The sequence below is a fragment of the Diabrotica undecimpunctata genome, chromosome 5 (assembly GCF_040954645.1).
Source record: "Diabrotica undecimpunctata isolate CICGRU chromosome 5, icDiaUnde3, whole genome shotgun sequence".
Lineage (NCBI taxonomy): Eukaryota > Metazoa > Arthropoda > Insecta > Coleoptera > Chrysomelidae > Diabrotica > Diabrotica undecimpunctata.
Window position 1 is genome coordinate 41,042,262 of NC_092807.1, and position 14,506 is coordinate 41,056,767.

General features: G+C 33.7%; 1 protein-coding gene across 1 annotated transcript in view; it reads right to left on the reverse strand.

The window, feature by feature from the left end:
- Positions 1–14,506, reverse strand: part of LOC140441274 (protein couch potato-like) — a 335,845-nt gene that overhangs the window by 175,790 nt on the left and 145,549 nt on the right. The window contains exon 4 of the mRNA XM_072531890.1: positions 2,311–2,373. Coding sequence (XP_072387991.1) covers positions 2,311–2,373 — 63 coding nt within the window. The remainder of the gene's footprint in view (positions 1–2,310; positions 2,374–14,506) is intronic.

Genomic DNA, 14,506 nt, shown 5'->3' on the forward strand with positions numbered 1-14,506 from the left:
AAATTGAATGATTTGTGATGATAATTTATTGAAAAAACTTTTATAATTTTATTTCAAATAAAATTGTCTCGAGGAGTGCATCCATTCCTTGCGGTCGCATAACTGGATAATTTTAGTTGTTATATTTGCAAAAATAGTAAACAGTCTGCGGAGTCGAGACTCTCCATTGACCGGACTCATCGCCCAATGACCGACGCGCCCTGCCACCGAGTCCCCGCCCCCTCGTGTATATATTCAGAGAGCTCCGAAAAATCTTGCTATTAGTATTCAACAATCGCCGGTTTTCAATAGTGACAATAGATACCGTACAAGAAAACGATAGAACACCTAAATATAAGTTTTTATCTCCGAGTGAGCGTCGAATTGTGTTGAAAGTGGAAAATTATTTTACTTTAGAAAAAATCAACATGGGACCAATTACATCAGTACTGTTCAAAAAAGGACAAGTGCAGCTTGTGGAATTTCAGAACGGACCTTGCAAAGAGTTCGCAAAATGAGTGAGGAGGAATTAAATAAGGAAAATAAAAGGATTCGTTTGCATCCGGAAACCCTCGACTTGCCGCAAGGTATAAAAAGCTCAATCAGAAATATCATTTATGACATGTACAAAGCAAAAGAACATGTTACAAGAAAGACACTTATTCAAAAAATAAAGGACAGAGAACTTTGTGATATGGGTTTGACCAGATTATTAAAAGCTATGGGTTTTAGATACAAAAGAACCAATAATCGTAAAGTGTTGTGTGAGCTGTCCAATGTTGTTGGAAAAAGGTGGAAATTTATAAGAAACTATTTAAAAAACAAGAATTCCGAATTTGCCAGACAATTTGTGTTTCTTGACGAAACATGGAGTTTTGCGAAAGGAAATAATACCAAATCATCCTGGCAAGATGATTCTACCAAATGCTATTCGAGTACTAGTGCGAGTAATGGCAACAGATATATTATATTGCATGCAGGAAATATGGAAGGTTTTATACCCAATGCTAGTCTTATATTTTCTTCGACAAAAAAACTGATGATTACCACGGAAATATGGACGCCGATATTTTTGAACATTGGTTTGAGGAAAAATTATTAAAAAATCTGGAAAATCCGTCATTAATAGTCTTAGACAATGCTTCGTATCACACCAGAGAGGAGGAAAAGTTTCCCACAAGCAGCTGGAAAAAAGAAGACTTAAGAAAGTGGCTGTCGGAGAAAAATATAGAACACGAACGAGAATTGGTGTGGGGCATCACTAAAAACTACTATGATAAACATGTATGTAAGACCACCTACGAAGCCAGCGTTTTAAAACTCTGGCAAGATGCACTAAACCGAGTCAATGAGGAACAATGGCGGAAATCTCCCATACAAAAAGCACAGTTTCTATTTAAAATAAGAAACTTAATGGCGACTTCCGGTACAACCGGAAGTGCTAGAAGAATGCAAATATTTAAAAAATGAAGAATGCTTTGCATAACCCATTATTCCAAGTTTGCAGAAAAAAGTGAAGACCAGAACTTTGAAAACTTTTAACCAACATGTTGCGTGAATGACCCTGTATATTTCATACTCAATGTTTATCAATTTACATTATGATATTCAATTATTATAAAACATAATACAAAGATATTTTATTTAAAAAATTCCTAATGTCGTATTATCAAATTAAGAAAACCGTACATTTTTAATTTGAGAACCGATGACTACCTGAGGCAAATCTGAACAGACACTTTTATTACTTATGCGACAGGCTAAAACGATCCTACTATAGCATACGACGGTATACTATATTACGACGGAATAATTTCTCTGATTTATATCATGATGGATATTCTAGCTGCTCCTTATATTTTAACAAGGAATTCTATACTTGAATAAAACTATAAACTATATAGGAATTCTATATAGTTTATAGTTTATAAATCGCGGTAATTCTAGAAATTTAATTTTTATGATAAAATAATAATAACTTGACCTACTAAAGCTGAAATTGTTAATTTTTTTTTTTCAAAACTGTGTATATAATTCTGCACCGTAGGTTTCTTAAAGTTCTTTAAAAGTTGCTCATATTTTAACATTATACCTATTAAAAATGCGTAATAAGATTCTATTAATTCTAACTTTTAGTATCAATTTAAATGTGAAAAACCCTATTCATTTAAATTTATTCATAACTCTGATATATGGAAGTATAAAGCATGATTAAATTTGGAAATACGTTACATTATCGTGTGCACTGAAATTATTCAAATGAAATATTTGTGGTAATGTTTTTAAATCACCTGGTATATACAACGGAATTAATAAATAAGAAAGACCCACCTGCAAGTCTTGTTTGGCTGCTTCCGCTCCGGCCCTGGTGTTGAAAGTCACGAAGCCAACTGGCTGCAAAAGGTAGAAGGCACATGTAAATACATTAAACTACAGGGTGGTACAAAACAAATAAAACATAAAGAGGTTCATGAACTAGAATTATTTTTAAGTGTGTGAAATAAGTTTATTGTTTTAAAGTATTACACATATACTAAAAAAATAGAAGTGAATGGAAAACGACGTCGTTTTATAATTTTTAAATGCTGTCACAATTGCGTAATTTGTACGTGAATTATATTGTTAAAAATTGTAAAAATTTAGATAACTGACTATGACCTCTATTCATTCTCTTTACTTTAGAAATAGTTTAATAGAGTAAAATAAAAAAAAAATAAAACCAGATACTAAAGGATGAAATTAATTTAATAAATGAAAGATTCGAAAATATATAAACTAGAGATATGAGAAACAGCATTGTACTACAAAGGTTACCAGTTAACAAGGAGGAATGCAGTACACTAAAAATGAAACAAAAACCATTATATATTTTGATCAAATAAAAGGCAGATATCCTTATTCTGAGCATTCAACCTTATATCAACATTATAGATTTATTGAGCGTATGGCATTTCGACACATCTACAATATTACAATAAACATTACAATAAACGTTAAAATTGACTCGATATAAAAATACTGAAATCATGCCCAGTTTATAGGCAAACGTCGAGGTTGTTTATATAGTTAATCGACTCTATCGTCGCAAACAGGAAGTCTTGTGAACTGCCCTCGTAGGCTCGCTGGTGGCACTCCTCCATTGTGTGCTTGATAGATTGGACCTTGCCGCAGCTGCATGAGGGTGATGGTAGCTTGCCCCTTTTGTACAACATATCTGTTGCATGCGGTTAAGTGTGCACCAGGTCTTACGTGGTAGGTAAAATCCAGGAGGTGTCTCTGTGATGCAAGGTATGGCTGTATTTGGACCATTCATGGATCCATTTGGTGATCATGTTAAACCCTGTGGCTGCGGCTGATTCTGCAGTTTGTATTGGAGATTTTCTAGAGCGCAGTCGACTTTTCGCTCGAATGTCGCTCAGCACTGGTAGCCAATGTGTTGGTGTAGATTTGATTACTCCAGCGATTATTCTAATTGTGTTATTTAGCTGGACATCTATCTTTTGAACGTGAGCACTGTTAATCCATATTGGCACACAGTATTTAGCTACGGAATAAATAAGAGCTAAGCCTGAAGACCTGAGTATGGATGCCGGTGCCCCCCATGTTGTGCCTCAGAGCTTCTGAATGATGTTACTTCTGGTTTTTAGCTTCTCGGCAACTGTACTTAAATGTTCTCTAAAGCTTAACGTTGTGTCCAAGGCCACGCCTAGATATTTTGGATGTTTATTGTGGTTGAGTCGTGTGCTATCAAAGTAAACGTTAAGGGTTCTTGATGGCAGAGTGTTGTTTAGGTGGAAGTAGGTTACCTAATAGATGCAACAAGAAACCTAATAAAACTAATAAATAATTAAAAATGACCTGGATGTAATACAATTACGGCGGAAATGATTAAAGAGATGAGTGAAAAACAAAAGTACTGAATAACTTAATATAGCATGGAAAAAAGAACAAGTAGCTACATATTGGGAAATAGGTTGAATTTTACATATACTGAAGAAGAGCGATAATAAGAATTCCAATAAATTTCTCAGTGCAATTGCGAAAATATACGCACAAATATTATAACAGAAATTGGGACGTATACCTAATAGAACACTAGAGAAATCCCAAAGTGGTTTTAGATCAGGTAGATGTACGTAGGATCGTATTTTTACCATCAATGAGATAATCACCAGAAGGCTATCGAGAGGACAAAAGACATACATAGCTTTTCTAGACATGAAAATGTTGATAAAGTACCAAGGTCAAATATATGAGAAAATCTAAAAAGTAGATATACACTAGATAAAACGATAAAATTTATCCAATTATTATACAAAAGAAAACAAAAATCTTACGTAAGTAAAAATATAATATCAGAAGAGTTCATAACGACAGAGGGTGTAAGAGAGATTTAAGTCTTTTATTATGTATAACGTTTATGGATGCCATCATAAAAGAAACAACAACAAAAACTAACCCACTAAGTATAGAGTATCAAAAAAGAGAGATATCAGATTGCGTTTTTGCAGATGATGTAGCAATACTAGCATCGACAGAAGAAGAAACCCAAAGAAGTTTAAAAATATGTAACAAGGCTTTAAATATATTGGGCATAAACATAAACCAGGAGAAATTGAAAGTGATGGTCATAGAAAAAGACAGAGTGGATATACAAGCCCAGATTGAACAAATAAGTGAAAACGTTTCAGTACTTAGGAGTGACAATTAAAGAAACTGACAGACCAGAAGTAGAGATAAATAAAACTGACAGACCAGAAGTAGAGGTAGATACAGTGAATAAATTATACCAGGCAATAGAAAGAACAATCATCAACAAGAAACAAATAACGGAACAAACTAAAATAAATTTTTTTAAGGCTATATAAAGACCAATTCTTACATATTGGTGTGAGCACTGGGTACTAAGTAAGCAATATTAAACTGAGATTCGGGCGACGAAGATATTACAAAGGGGATATGAAGTAACTAGAAGAGGTTATGTAAGAAACAATGTTGTACAAGATGAAATAAAAATAAAGTCGATGGCAAAGAATGTTGAGAAATGGCAGTTAAGTTGGGGTCATCTAAAGGTCAATATAAAGATACAGGAAACAAAAGAATAAGGAAAAAGGAAGAGAATGAGACCTAGGGAGACTTAGAACGATGTAAGAGCAAAACCACAAGAGCAACAAAAAAGAAGTTACATGGGGAGAAGTAATGTAAATTTTATGGAACTTAACTGGATTAATATGATAATAAGAAAACTCTCTAGTATCAAGTTCAGTATCATAAAGTAAAACAGAAAAAAAAAGATTTCTTGTTCTGAAGGATTAATCCTATTCATTTCTATATATCTCAGATTCTCATAAATTAGTTGTTGATTCCAAGCTACCATACTACTACTGTTTGAGTGACATCACAGTTCGTCTACATTAGATATATTACATTTTCTCTGATCTCACGACCTGTGTGAGTCATACATTAGACGTGCTGTCTAACTTGTGTTTGCCTTATTTTATTATTATTCTGAAGCTATTCTCTTGTGGCATTTTATTATTATTTATTATATTTAATGAGAACTAATTACAATTTCAGTGGAAAATATATCAAATTGTGACATTTCGATTTCCACTTCGGAAATCGTTCTCAAAATACACACTAAACAAACAAACGTGTTTTTAACTTTAATTGGGCAAGTCCAATTAAAGATAATAAATAACTTTATTTTATTGTTTTGTCTCTTGATATCATTTACCACCTTTAATAGTACGGGAGGTAGAGTTGTGTTTTCGTAGGAATTTTACACCGAATTTTTTTGTAGCAGTTCAATAGTGTTCCATAGTTAGCCAATTTTTATTATTGTAACCTTTAGGGGGGGGGGTCATCTTAATTTTAGAGGAGAATCGTTTTTGCTCAATATCTCCGCCATTTTTTTTTATAAGTTTTTAGAAGGAGTTTTAGGGGAGAAAATAGGTAGGTAAGGTAAGGTAGGGAGGAAGCATGCTTATTGAATTATGTCGTTTATTATTAACTTTAAGATATAATTGTACATGAAAAAAATGGTTATACAATTTTGATCTGTTTAAATTTTTTTTGTTAAATCAATATTTAAGGTCTTAGGTTCATTCCTGTTTACGGCCTGCTGCTGACGACGTTAGTGTCTAGGGTTCGTTAATTGCTTATGTCTCATTAGGTTTGTCATAGGCTTTGTCATGTAGATAAGCTAGTAGCACAAAAAGTCAAAGAAATCAGAATTTTATAAAATATAATTCTCTTCATTTTGATTATGTAGACTATTATAAAATGGAGACTAAAATGGAGATGGGTAGGACACATAGCCAGAATGACAGATGGGCGATGGACAAAGAGGTTATTGGAATGGAGACCAAGGGAAGACAAGAGAAGCGTCGGTCGACCACCTACAAGATGGACTGACGATTTAAGAAGACTCAATAAAAACTGGATGATAGCGGCGCAAGATAGACGGGGTTGGAAACATGAGGAAGAGGCCTATGTTCAGCAGTGGACTTCTGAGGTTGGATGATGATGATGATGATTTTGATTATGTACATTTATATCGTTAAGTTAATAATAAACGAGATAATTCAATAATTATACTTAGTCACTTTTTCTCCCTTAATTATGAAAATATCGACCGCACGAAAAAATTGACAAAGAAGAAATTGTAGAAAATCGTAATTGTAACAATTTATGTCCGTACTATTTAGTCGAAGAGTTTAAAGTAGCCGAGATATTGAACAAATACAACTCTTATATAATCTCCTCGGACCCCAGGTATCATATATGATACTACGGTTCAACAAATTATTTTTCGCATTCGACGGCAAACTCAGTTATTCTGCCCGTAAGTATCACCAGTTTTAAGTATCTAATATGCGTAGAAAATTGCGTCTTGACATACTTCTTGATTGAACTGAGTTAGTCAGACTTTTGTTGTGAGTAAGTAAATGCGTCATGGCAGACGATAAAAAAATCATCAATAATAAAAGTAAGTACATAATATTTAGCATGTTTCTGTGTATGATCAGTGCATTTTAGTGTTAAAAAAAGGTACTAAATTGAAATTGTAATAAATTGATGATAGGTACAATAGTTCTTTGGCCCTAAAGACAAGGTATCATTGATAATACCTTGGGTCCTAAACGTTAGTGTATTTTAAAACATTTTTGTTATTTTTAGGACCGCTGACTGCAACTAAACTTCAGGAAATCACAGGTCATGTGAATTTAGATGACTCTGATTTGGATCTTTCTCGTTTTCATGACAGTGATGATGATGGAGCTGAATAGGATGAACCTAGAAATCTGGATGAGAATGAAATAATTATTGAAAGTGAGGAAGAAAGGACTGAAAATCACGCTGAAATCAGTGACATATCAGGCGACAATTCGGATGATGACAGGCTCTTGGCAACCCAGCTTTTAAAGGACAGTAACACGGCAAATTCTATTCCTAAAAAAGACAGGAAAGAATGGAAGAGAACACATTTTACATCACAATTTGCCCTATATCAACCCTCTGTGCAAGATCCCTTGAATCTCGAAAATATTCCAAGACCTATTGACTACTTCAATAAATACATCGACAACAATTTTTTTAAATCCATGGCGTTGTACACAAATACGAAGGAAGTAAAAAAACTGGAAAATCTTTGGAGACGATGGAGACTTTCTTCTGGCAGTAGAACTAAAAACGATTATTGCATGCTGCTTGTACCTATATTGGTATTTATAATTTACCACGAATCCGAATGTTTTGCCAAATGGATACCAGGGTACCAATAGTTTCAGACAACATATCAAGAAATCGTTTTTTTTGCCATTCGAACCCGACTCAAAATTGTTGACGGTGATTCTGTAACCAAGGAGACTAAAGAAAATGATAGATTCTGGAAAGTAAGACCATTGTTGAATTAAATTCAAAGAGCTTGTCTGAATAATAAAAGAACTGAAACAGTGTCAATCGATGAACAAACGATTCCCCTTCATGAAAAAGTATTAATGAGACAGTTTATGCAAGGAAAACCTAACCCTGTAGGATTGAGAATTTTGTCATGACGACTACGGGGCGGCATTCCACTTGATTTTCACATGTATAAAGGTAAAGCCAGATTATTGAATCCAGTTTGGTACTTACACCAGAACGGCTCGATATCGGGGGAAGGGTTGTTTTACAACTTACAGATACTCTGCCAGTAGTAGTATCTATTTTTGTTAACAGATATTTTACGTCAAAAACATTGAATGATGCATTACATTCACAGAAGCTTAATGTAACAGGAACACTAATGAAAAATACAATACCAAAAACTGATGTGACATTTAAGACAGATAAAGATCTAAGAAAATCAGGAAGAGGCTTTCACGATATGCTCGTTATCAAAGACAACAAAATAGCTGTTACAAAATGGTTTGATTCCAAACCAATATATATAGCTTCATCAGCATTTAAAACTGAACCCTTGGGATTGTGTAGGGGCTGGTCAGTAAAAGATAAAAAATACATAGAAATAAATCGTCCAGCAGTGATTACGCACTACAATGAAAGCATGGGTGGAGTAGATTTGCTGGATAGAATTATGTCAAAGTACCTTATGAGCAGTAGAACAAATAAATGGACAATACGATGTATTTACGCCTTTATTGATTTTTGGCTACAATACAAGAAAGATTGTTTAGCTGCAGAAACTCCCAAAAAACGTATTCAAGATCAGAACTCCAAGAACAGAAGTGGACCCACAAACAAAAAATAATCAAGATCAAAATGCAGGTATCCTGGATGCCACAACCTGGGTTTGTCAAATGTGCTCGGTGCAAGGTTTTTTTATGTTGTAGTGTCAATAGAAATTGTTTTACTAAATTTAATCAATAAAAATGATAAGTGAAATTAATTTTTTTTATTGTCAGTCCAGACCCCAAGTATCACTAGTGATAATACAATTTTTCAAAACAACCAAAAGGGTTATTTTTTATTTTTGATCTTTTATGATTATTAATCCCAAGTTGTAACATTATTTTGATTGGCAACAAATGTTTGGGCCCAGGGAGGATAACTACTTCCCGCAAGTTTAAGCGACTAAGTCGATACTGACATACAGGAGAATGGAACAATCCATGCTGGAAATAAATCGGAATGACAATGTTAAAAACAAAAATATAAGAAAAGTAACTAAGGTAACATCGAGAGTGAAGGCAGACTAAAATGGGTGTGGGCAGGACACATAGCGACTGGTGGATAAAGTAAGTGTTGGGTGACTACCATATATTGGACTACCGACTTAAAGAAAATTACTATATTTTGGATGAGAGCGGTACATGATAGATGGAGTTTGAATCAAGAGGAGAGAATGTTCAGCTGTGAAAGTCAGAGGCTGGCTGATGGACATAGAAGAAAGATATTTATTTTGTAGAGGCTGAAATATAATTACAATAAAATTGTGTTGTTTATTTAAAATGGTTTAATAATTCCAAAAGCAAACAAGACAGAATAGTATACCTATTTCACTTTTAGAGGCTGGCTGATGGACATAGAAGAAAGATATTTATTTTGTAGAGGCTGGAATATAATTACAATAAAATTGTATTGTTTATTTAAAATGGTTTAATAATTCCAAAAGCAAACAAGACAGAATAGTATACCTATTTCACTTTTAATTAAAAAAATAATTAGTTTATTATATACCAACTAGGAAGAACGAACGATATAAAACGAATAGCATTATTACCTATTCTGTATATTAAGTAGATGCATATGAAATTATTTTTAATTAACATTTCTACACAAGTATGCACCTGTCAACTACCGACGCGACGTATATATGTACGATAGTTAATAATTATTGTATAAAAACGTTATTCACATCTTAAGATAAGACTTGCTCACTTTTCAAAATATGAACATCGAAAAATAACACATTTTTTTTGATATTTTTAATGTGAGTTATTTTTTTATATTTAAAGAATAAAGTTTCATCCACTCGAAGGTTATTAGAGACATTTCTGCGACATTTGTAACAATAAATTTTATGTATTATGTTCATACATTAACCATACATAACCTAATAAAATGTCCCAAAACAAAATTTTCATCAAACAATACTTTCAGGTTATTTGGAAAATTGTAAGAATGTCTTTGAATTACATATTTAGTACAGTCTATCAGGAAGTGCCGAATCAATAAACGAAAGTGGAGGTGGGCTGGACATTTTGCTAGAATTGAAGACGGAAGATGGACGAAGAGATTATTGGAGTGGAGACCAAGAGCCGACAAGCGAAGTCGAGGCAGACCACCAACCCGATGGACCGACGACCTAAGGAGAATAGAAACAAACTGGATTGCAGCAGCTAGCGATAGAGAGAACTGGAGATATTTGGAGGAGGCCTATATCCAACAATGGATGTGAAAATGGGGCTAGATGATGATGATGATCAGGAAGTGCTGTATACTGTTCACTGCATTGCAAGTTTTGTATTTTGGAGGTTCGTTATTTGAGAAGAGATGGGCATGAGTATATCTACAGTGTCCAAGTCGTAGACGTGTAATTACTTGTGGTTTTCTCCTTCTGGCAGTGGACTTCTACGAAAAGATGTCACTTTTAACGTTTCTAAGTTGGAATCCTTCCAATTCCGATTACACGCATTTAACACTTAATATTTGAAACAAACATTTAAATCGCTACCGACACTCCGACACTCGGTTTTTGATGCTTGATTGGTGATGCGTCACGCGCATTAATAGCTGCTTGTTTATTCCCGATGCCTATATAAGATGGTATATACAAGAAGTGAATTCTTCTGAAATAAGTTTTTCTCAGATAAAGATTGTTGCATTCGCGTGGTATTTTATAAAAGCAGTTCTATGATTTCCCTGTGTGTTCTTGAGTTTGGTTTTGAAAAGAATAGATCTCGGTGTGTGAATTATTTTAAATGTTGTGATGTAATTATTTCCTATCTTTTTTAATTTATTTAAGTCATTATGGTATTATTGTTCTAATCAAATTCTTTTTTGTGAGTATATCTGGATCGTTTTTGATGTTTTGCTGTTTGCTTGCTTTCTTGAATCGTATGGAATTCCTTGTTTATAAATGACAATGGATATTTTACACATTGTCGTTTATAATTTATGATTTTTGTTAAAATCTTCGTTCTTCTTCTTCGTCTTCTTCTTTCTCGTTATAAGCAACTCTGCTTGTTCATTGGCGGATTGATACCTCTATGGAAAGTTGTCACTTTATCTTTTGCGCGGTCGTCCGATACTTCTACCGATTGGTGATTTATCTCTTGCTATTTTGACCACACGGCTTTCTTCCACTATGCTTATGTGTTTTTCTCGACTTACAGACAATAAGAAATAAAACGCATGCCACACACATAAAAGAAATGGAAAATAATTTTTATGGTCTGCTTAAGGAAATATAGCGCTTTATAAGAGGTCAAAGACCGAAAATGAAGGAAATAATAGACTCAGAACACATAGAAAAGTATACATGGATTAACTTTTCAAAAAAGCTCTATGCAGAGGAAGAACAAATGACAAAAAGAAACATAAAAAATTAATACAAATAAAAAAGTTAATATAAATACACAGTAAGTCCGAAAAACCGAATGAAAGACGGAATACCAAACGAATTACTGAAATATGGTGAAGCAGCAATGGCAGAACAATTAACAACATTTATTAACAAAATTATTAAACACAGTAAAATGCCAGAAGAATGGAGAACTAGTAATCTTGTTAAGTACTAGCCTAAAAATCTTTGTTAGTAGGTTTTTTTCTTCCTGGAATGCATTTTCGTTGAAGCAGGTATTTAAGGCTGTATCATATAGTGATTTTATGATTCCCTTCTTAATACTTGTTGTGGTTTGAATGATAATATTTAAACATCTGTTGTTGTGGGTTGATTTTCTGTACACTTTAGTTACATATCTTTTATCCTCCCTTTGTGATTATCTCATCCAGAAATGATGAGTTATTGGTTTTCTTTTCCATGGTAAATTTGATTGATCCTTGTTAATGTCTGTCTATCAGAAATGTGTTCTGTGCTTTTAGTCGATAAGCCCATATGGAGAACACATCATCTACATCTCCACTATACTATCGGTTTTTGGTCATATTTGTATATAATATTTCACCTTAATTCTTTCCTGAATAGATCTGCTAATAATGAACACAACCAAGGGCACATAGCTAATCCAAAGTCTTCTTCTATTAGTCACATAAGTACCAAAACTGGATATAATTAGCGCTGTTGAAAAAGTCTGTCAACAAGTAAACACAAAAAAGCAAATAATCGAAAGCAAGTATAAGTAAAGAAAAACCTAAAGCTATCAAATCGTTAAAAGAAGATGAGTTAATCAAAATCTTACCAGAAATCGAGGTTAATGCAATCGTAATCATGGAGAACGTAAAATTCAGTACCAGAAGAAAATTCAAGAACTAGTCACAAATGGAGCATACATAAAACTACAAAAGGACCAACCAAATCCTTGAGGAACAAATTATACAGAAAATTACCTAAATTTAAAGTGCACTTGACAGACTACAAAAAAAAACAATAACACCCGAATACAGTAGGACACCACACCTATACGGAGTTCGAAAAATACACAAAGTCAATATACACCTCACGTCAATTTGCAGCAGCATGGTTTCTTCTTGCAGCACAATATCCAAATTTCTTCTAGAAATACTACCGCCATTAGTACACAAAACAAACACTTTTGTAAATCTATCGTTTATTCTAAGTTACCTTAGAGTCTTAGACCATTAGCTCATAGCGACACTATACCTGTTCCTGCTCCTTTTACTGTTCTAAAATATGTTAGTCTGTGACTGTGAAAGTAGTGACAATGAAAAAATTGTTTATGTTAGCAATGAGTCCTATGAACTTGATGAAGATCGCTCACCTAAACTTTTACTCAAGAAAATTAAATGATTTAGTTAGAGATTTAAATCACTCAAAGGATACTGCAGAAGTCCTTGGATCGAGATTCAAATCAAAAAGTCTCCTTGGGATGAGTATGACTTTTTCTTGATATCGTTATCGTGAACGAGAATTTGCTCCATACTTTCAAGAAAGAGATGCAATAGTTTTCTGTAATACCTTTAAATTAGTGATGGAATATTTTGGAAGTGACTATAAACCTACTGAATGGAGATTCTTCATAGATTAATCAAAAGCTAGTTTGAAAACTGTCCTTTTACATAATGAAAACATTTGCTTTACTTCCAATAGCTCATTCCAATATGTTTGCAAATTGGATTTACTAAATTCTCTTGTTTTTTTTTTTGTAAATGGGATAGCAGAGATAGGACCACTAGCTATGCATAAAAATCTTGGAAAACAAGAACCCAGTTGACACCAGACTCAAAGAATCCATAAACAGTCCATTATTAAGTCCCAAACATGTTCTGCTTTCACCTCTTCTTCTTCTTCTTCTGATGGCGCTACAACCCTTTGTGAGTCTTGGCCTGCTTAACAATGTTCTTCCATTCTGCCCTGTCGGATACTTTCCTTCGCCACTGCCTGATGTTCATGGTTTTAAGATCCCTCTCTACGTCGTCTATCTATCTTTTACGGGGTCTTCCTCTTGTTCTGTTTCATTTCGGCTTCCATCTCTGGACTACTTTTACAGCTCGATTATCTGGCATTCTTTCTAGGTGACCAAGCCAGTTTGGTCTTTGTGACTTTACAAATCTGACAATATCTGCGCTCTGCATTAGTTCATCCAGCTCGTGGTTCATTTTAATTCTCCACGAACTATCGCTGCATTGGGTTGGTCCAAATATCTTCCTTAGTATTTTGTCTGCTTCCACCTATACATATTAAATTAAGTTTAATGAAACAATTCGTAAAAGCGTTGAATCAGCATAAACCGTCTTTCAGTATTTGGGTAAGAAGTTTCCTAAGATAACTACTGAGAAAATAAAAGTTAGAATTTTTGTGGGTCCTCAAATTCGCCAACTAACGATCAACACTGACTTTGAAAAATTCGTAAATACTAAAAAAAAATGCATGGAGGAGCTTTAAATCAGTTGTTAAGGGGTTTCTTGGGAACCAACAAAATCCCAATTAGGGGAATAAGTAAATGGCTTGCTAAGAAGTTTTTAAAACCTAGATTCTCTTATGAATGTAAAACTTTATTTTCTTCACATACCTACACTTAGACTATTTTCTCTATAATTTGGGATTACAGCGAAGACCAGGGGGAGAGGTTTCATTAACGTATCAACAAATTAATGGAGCAACGTTATCAAGACAGGTGGAATACTACTATGATGGCTAAATACCTTTGGAATCACAAAAGAAAAATATACATCTAGAAATTCAAGAAAGAGGAAGTTTCTCTTGACTTAATGGTAAGTAATATATTAATTTGTGTTATGGTTGAAGATATGAGAATTAAAACAGTCAGTTTTTAACTTCTAAACAATAGCAGCCACTATAGCAGACCTGTGTTTTCGTACGAAAGTTAGATGGCGATTTTTGAAAAATATGTAGTTGATTGGGAAAATCCGATGGCAG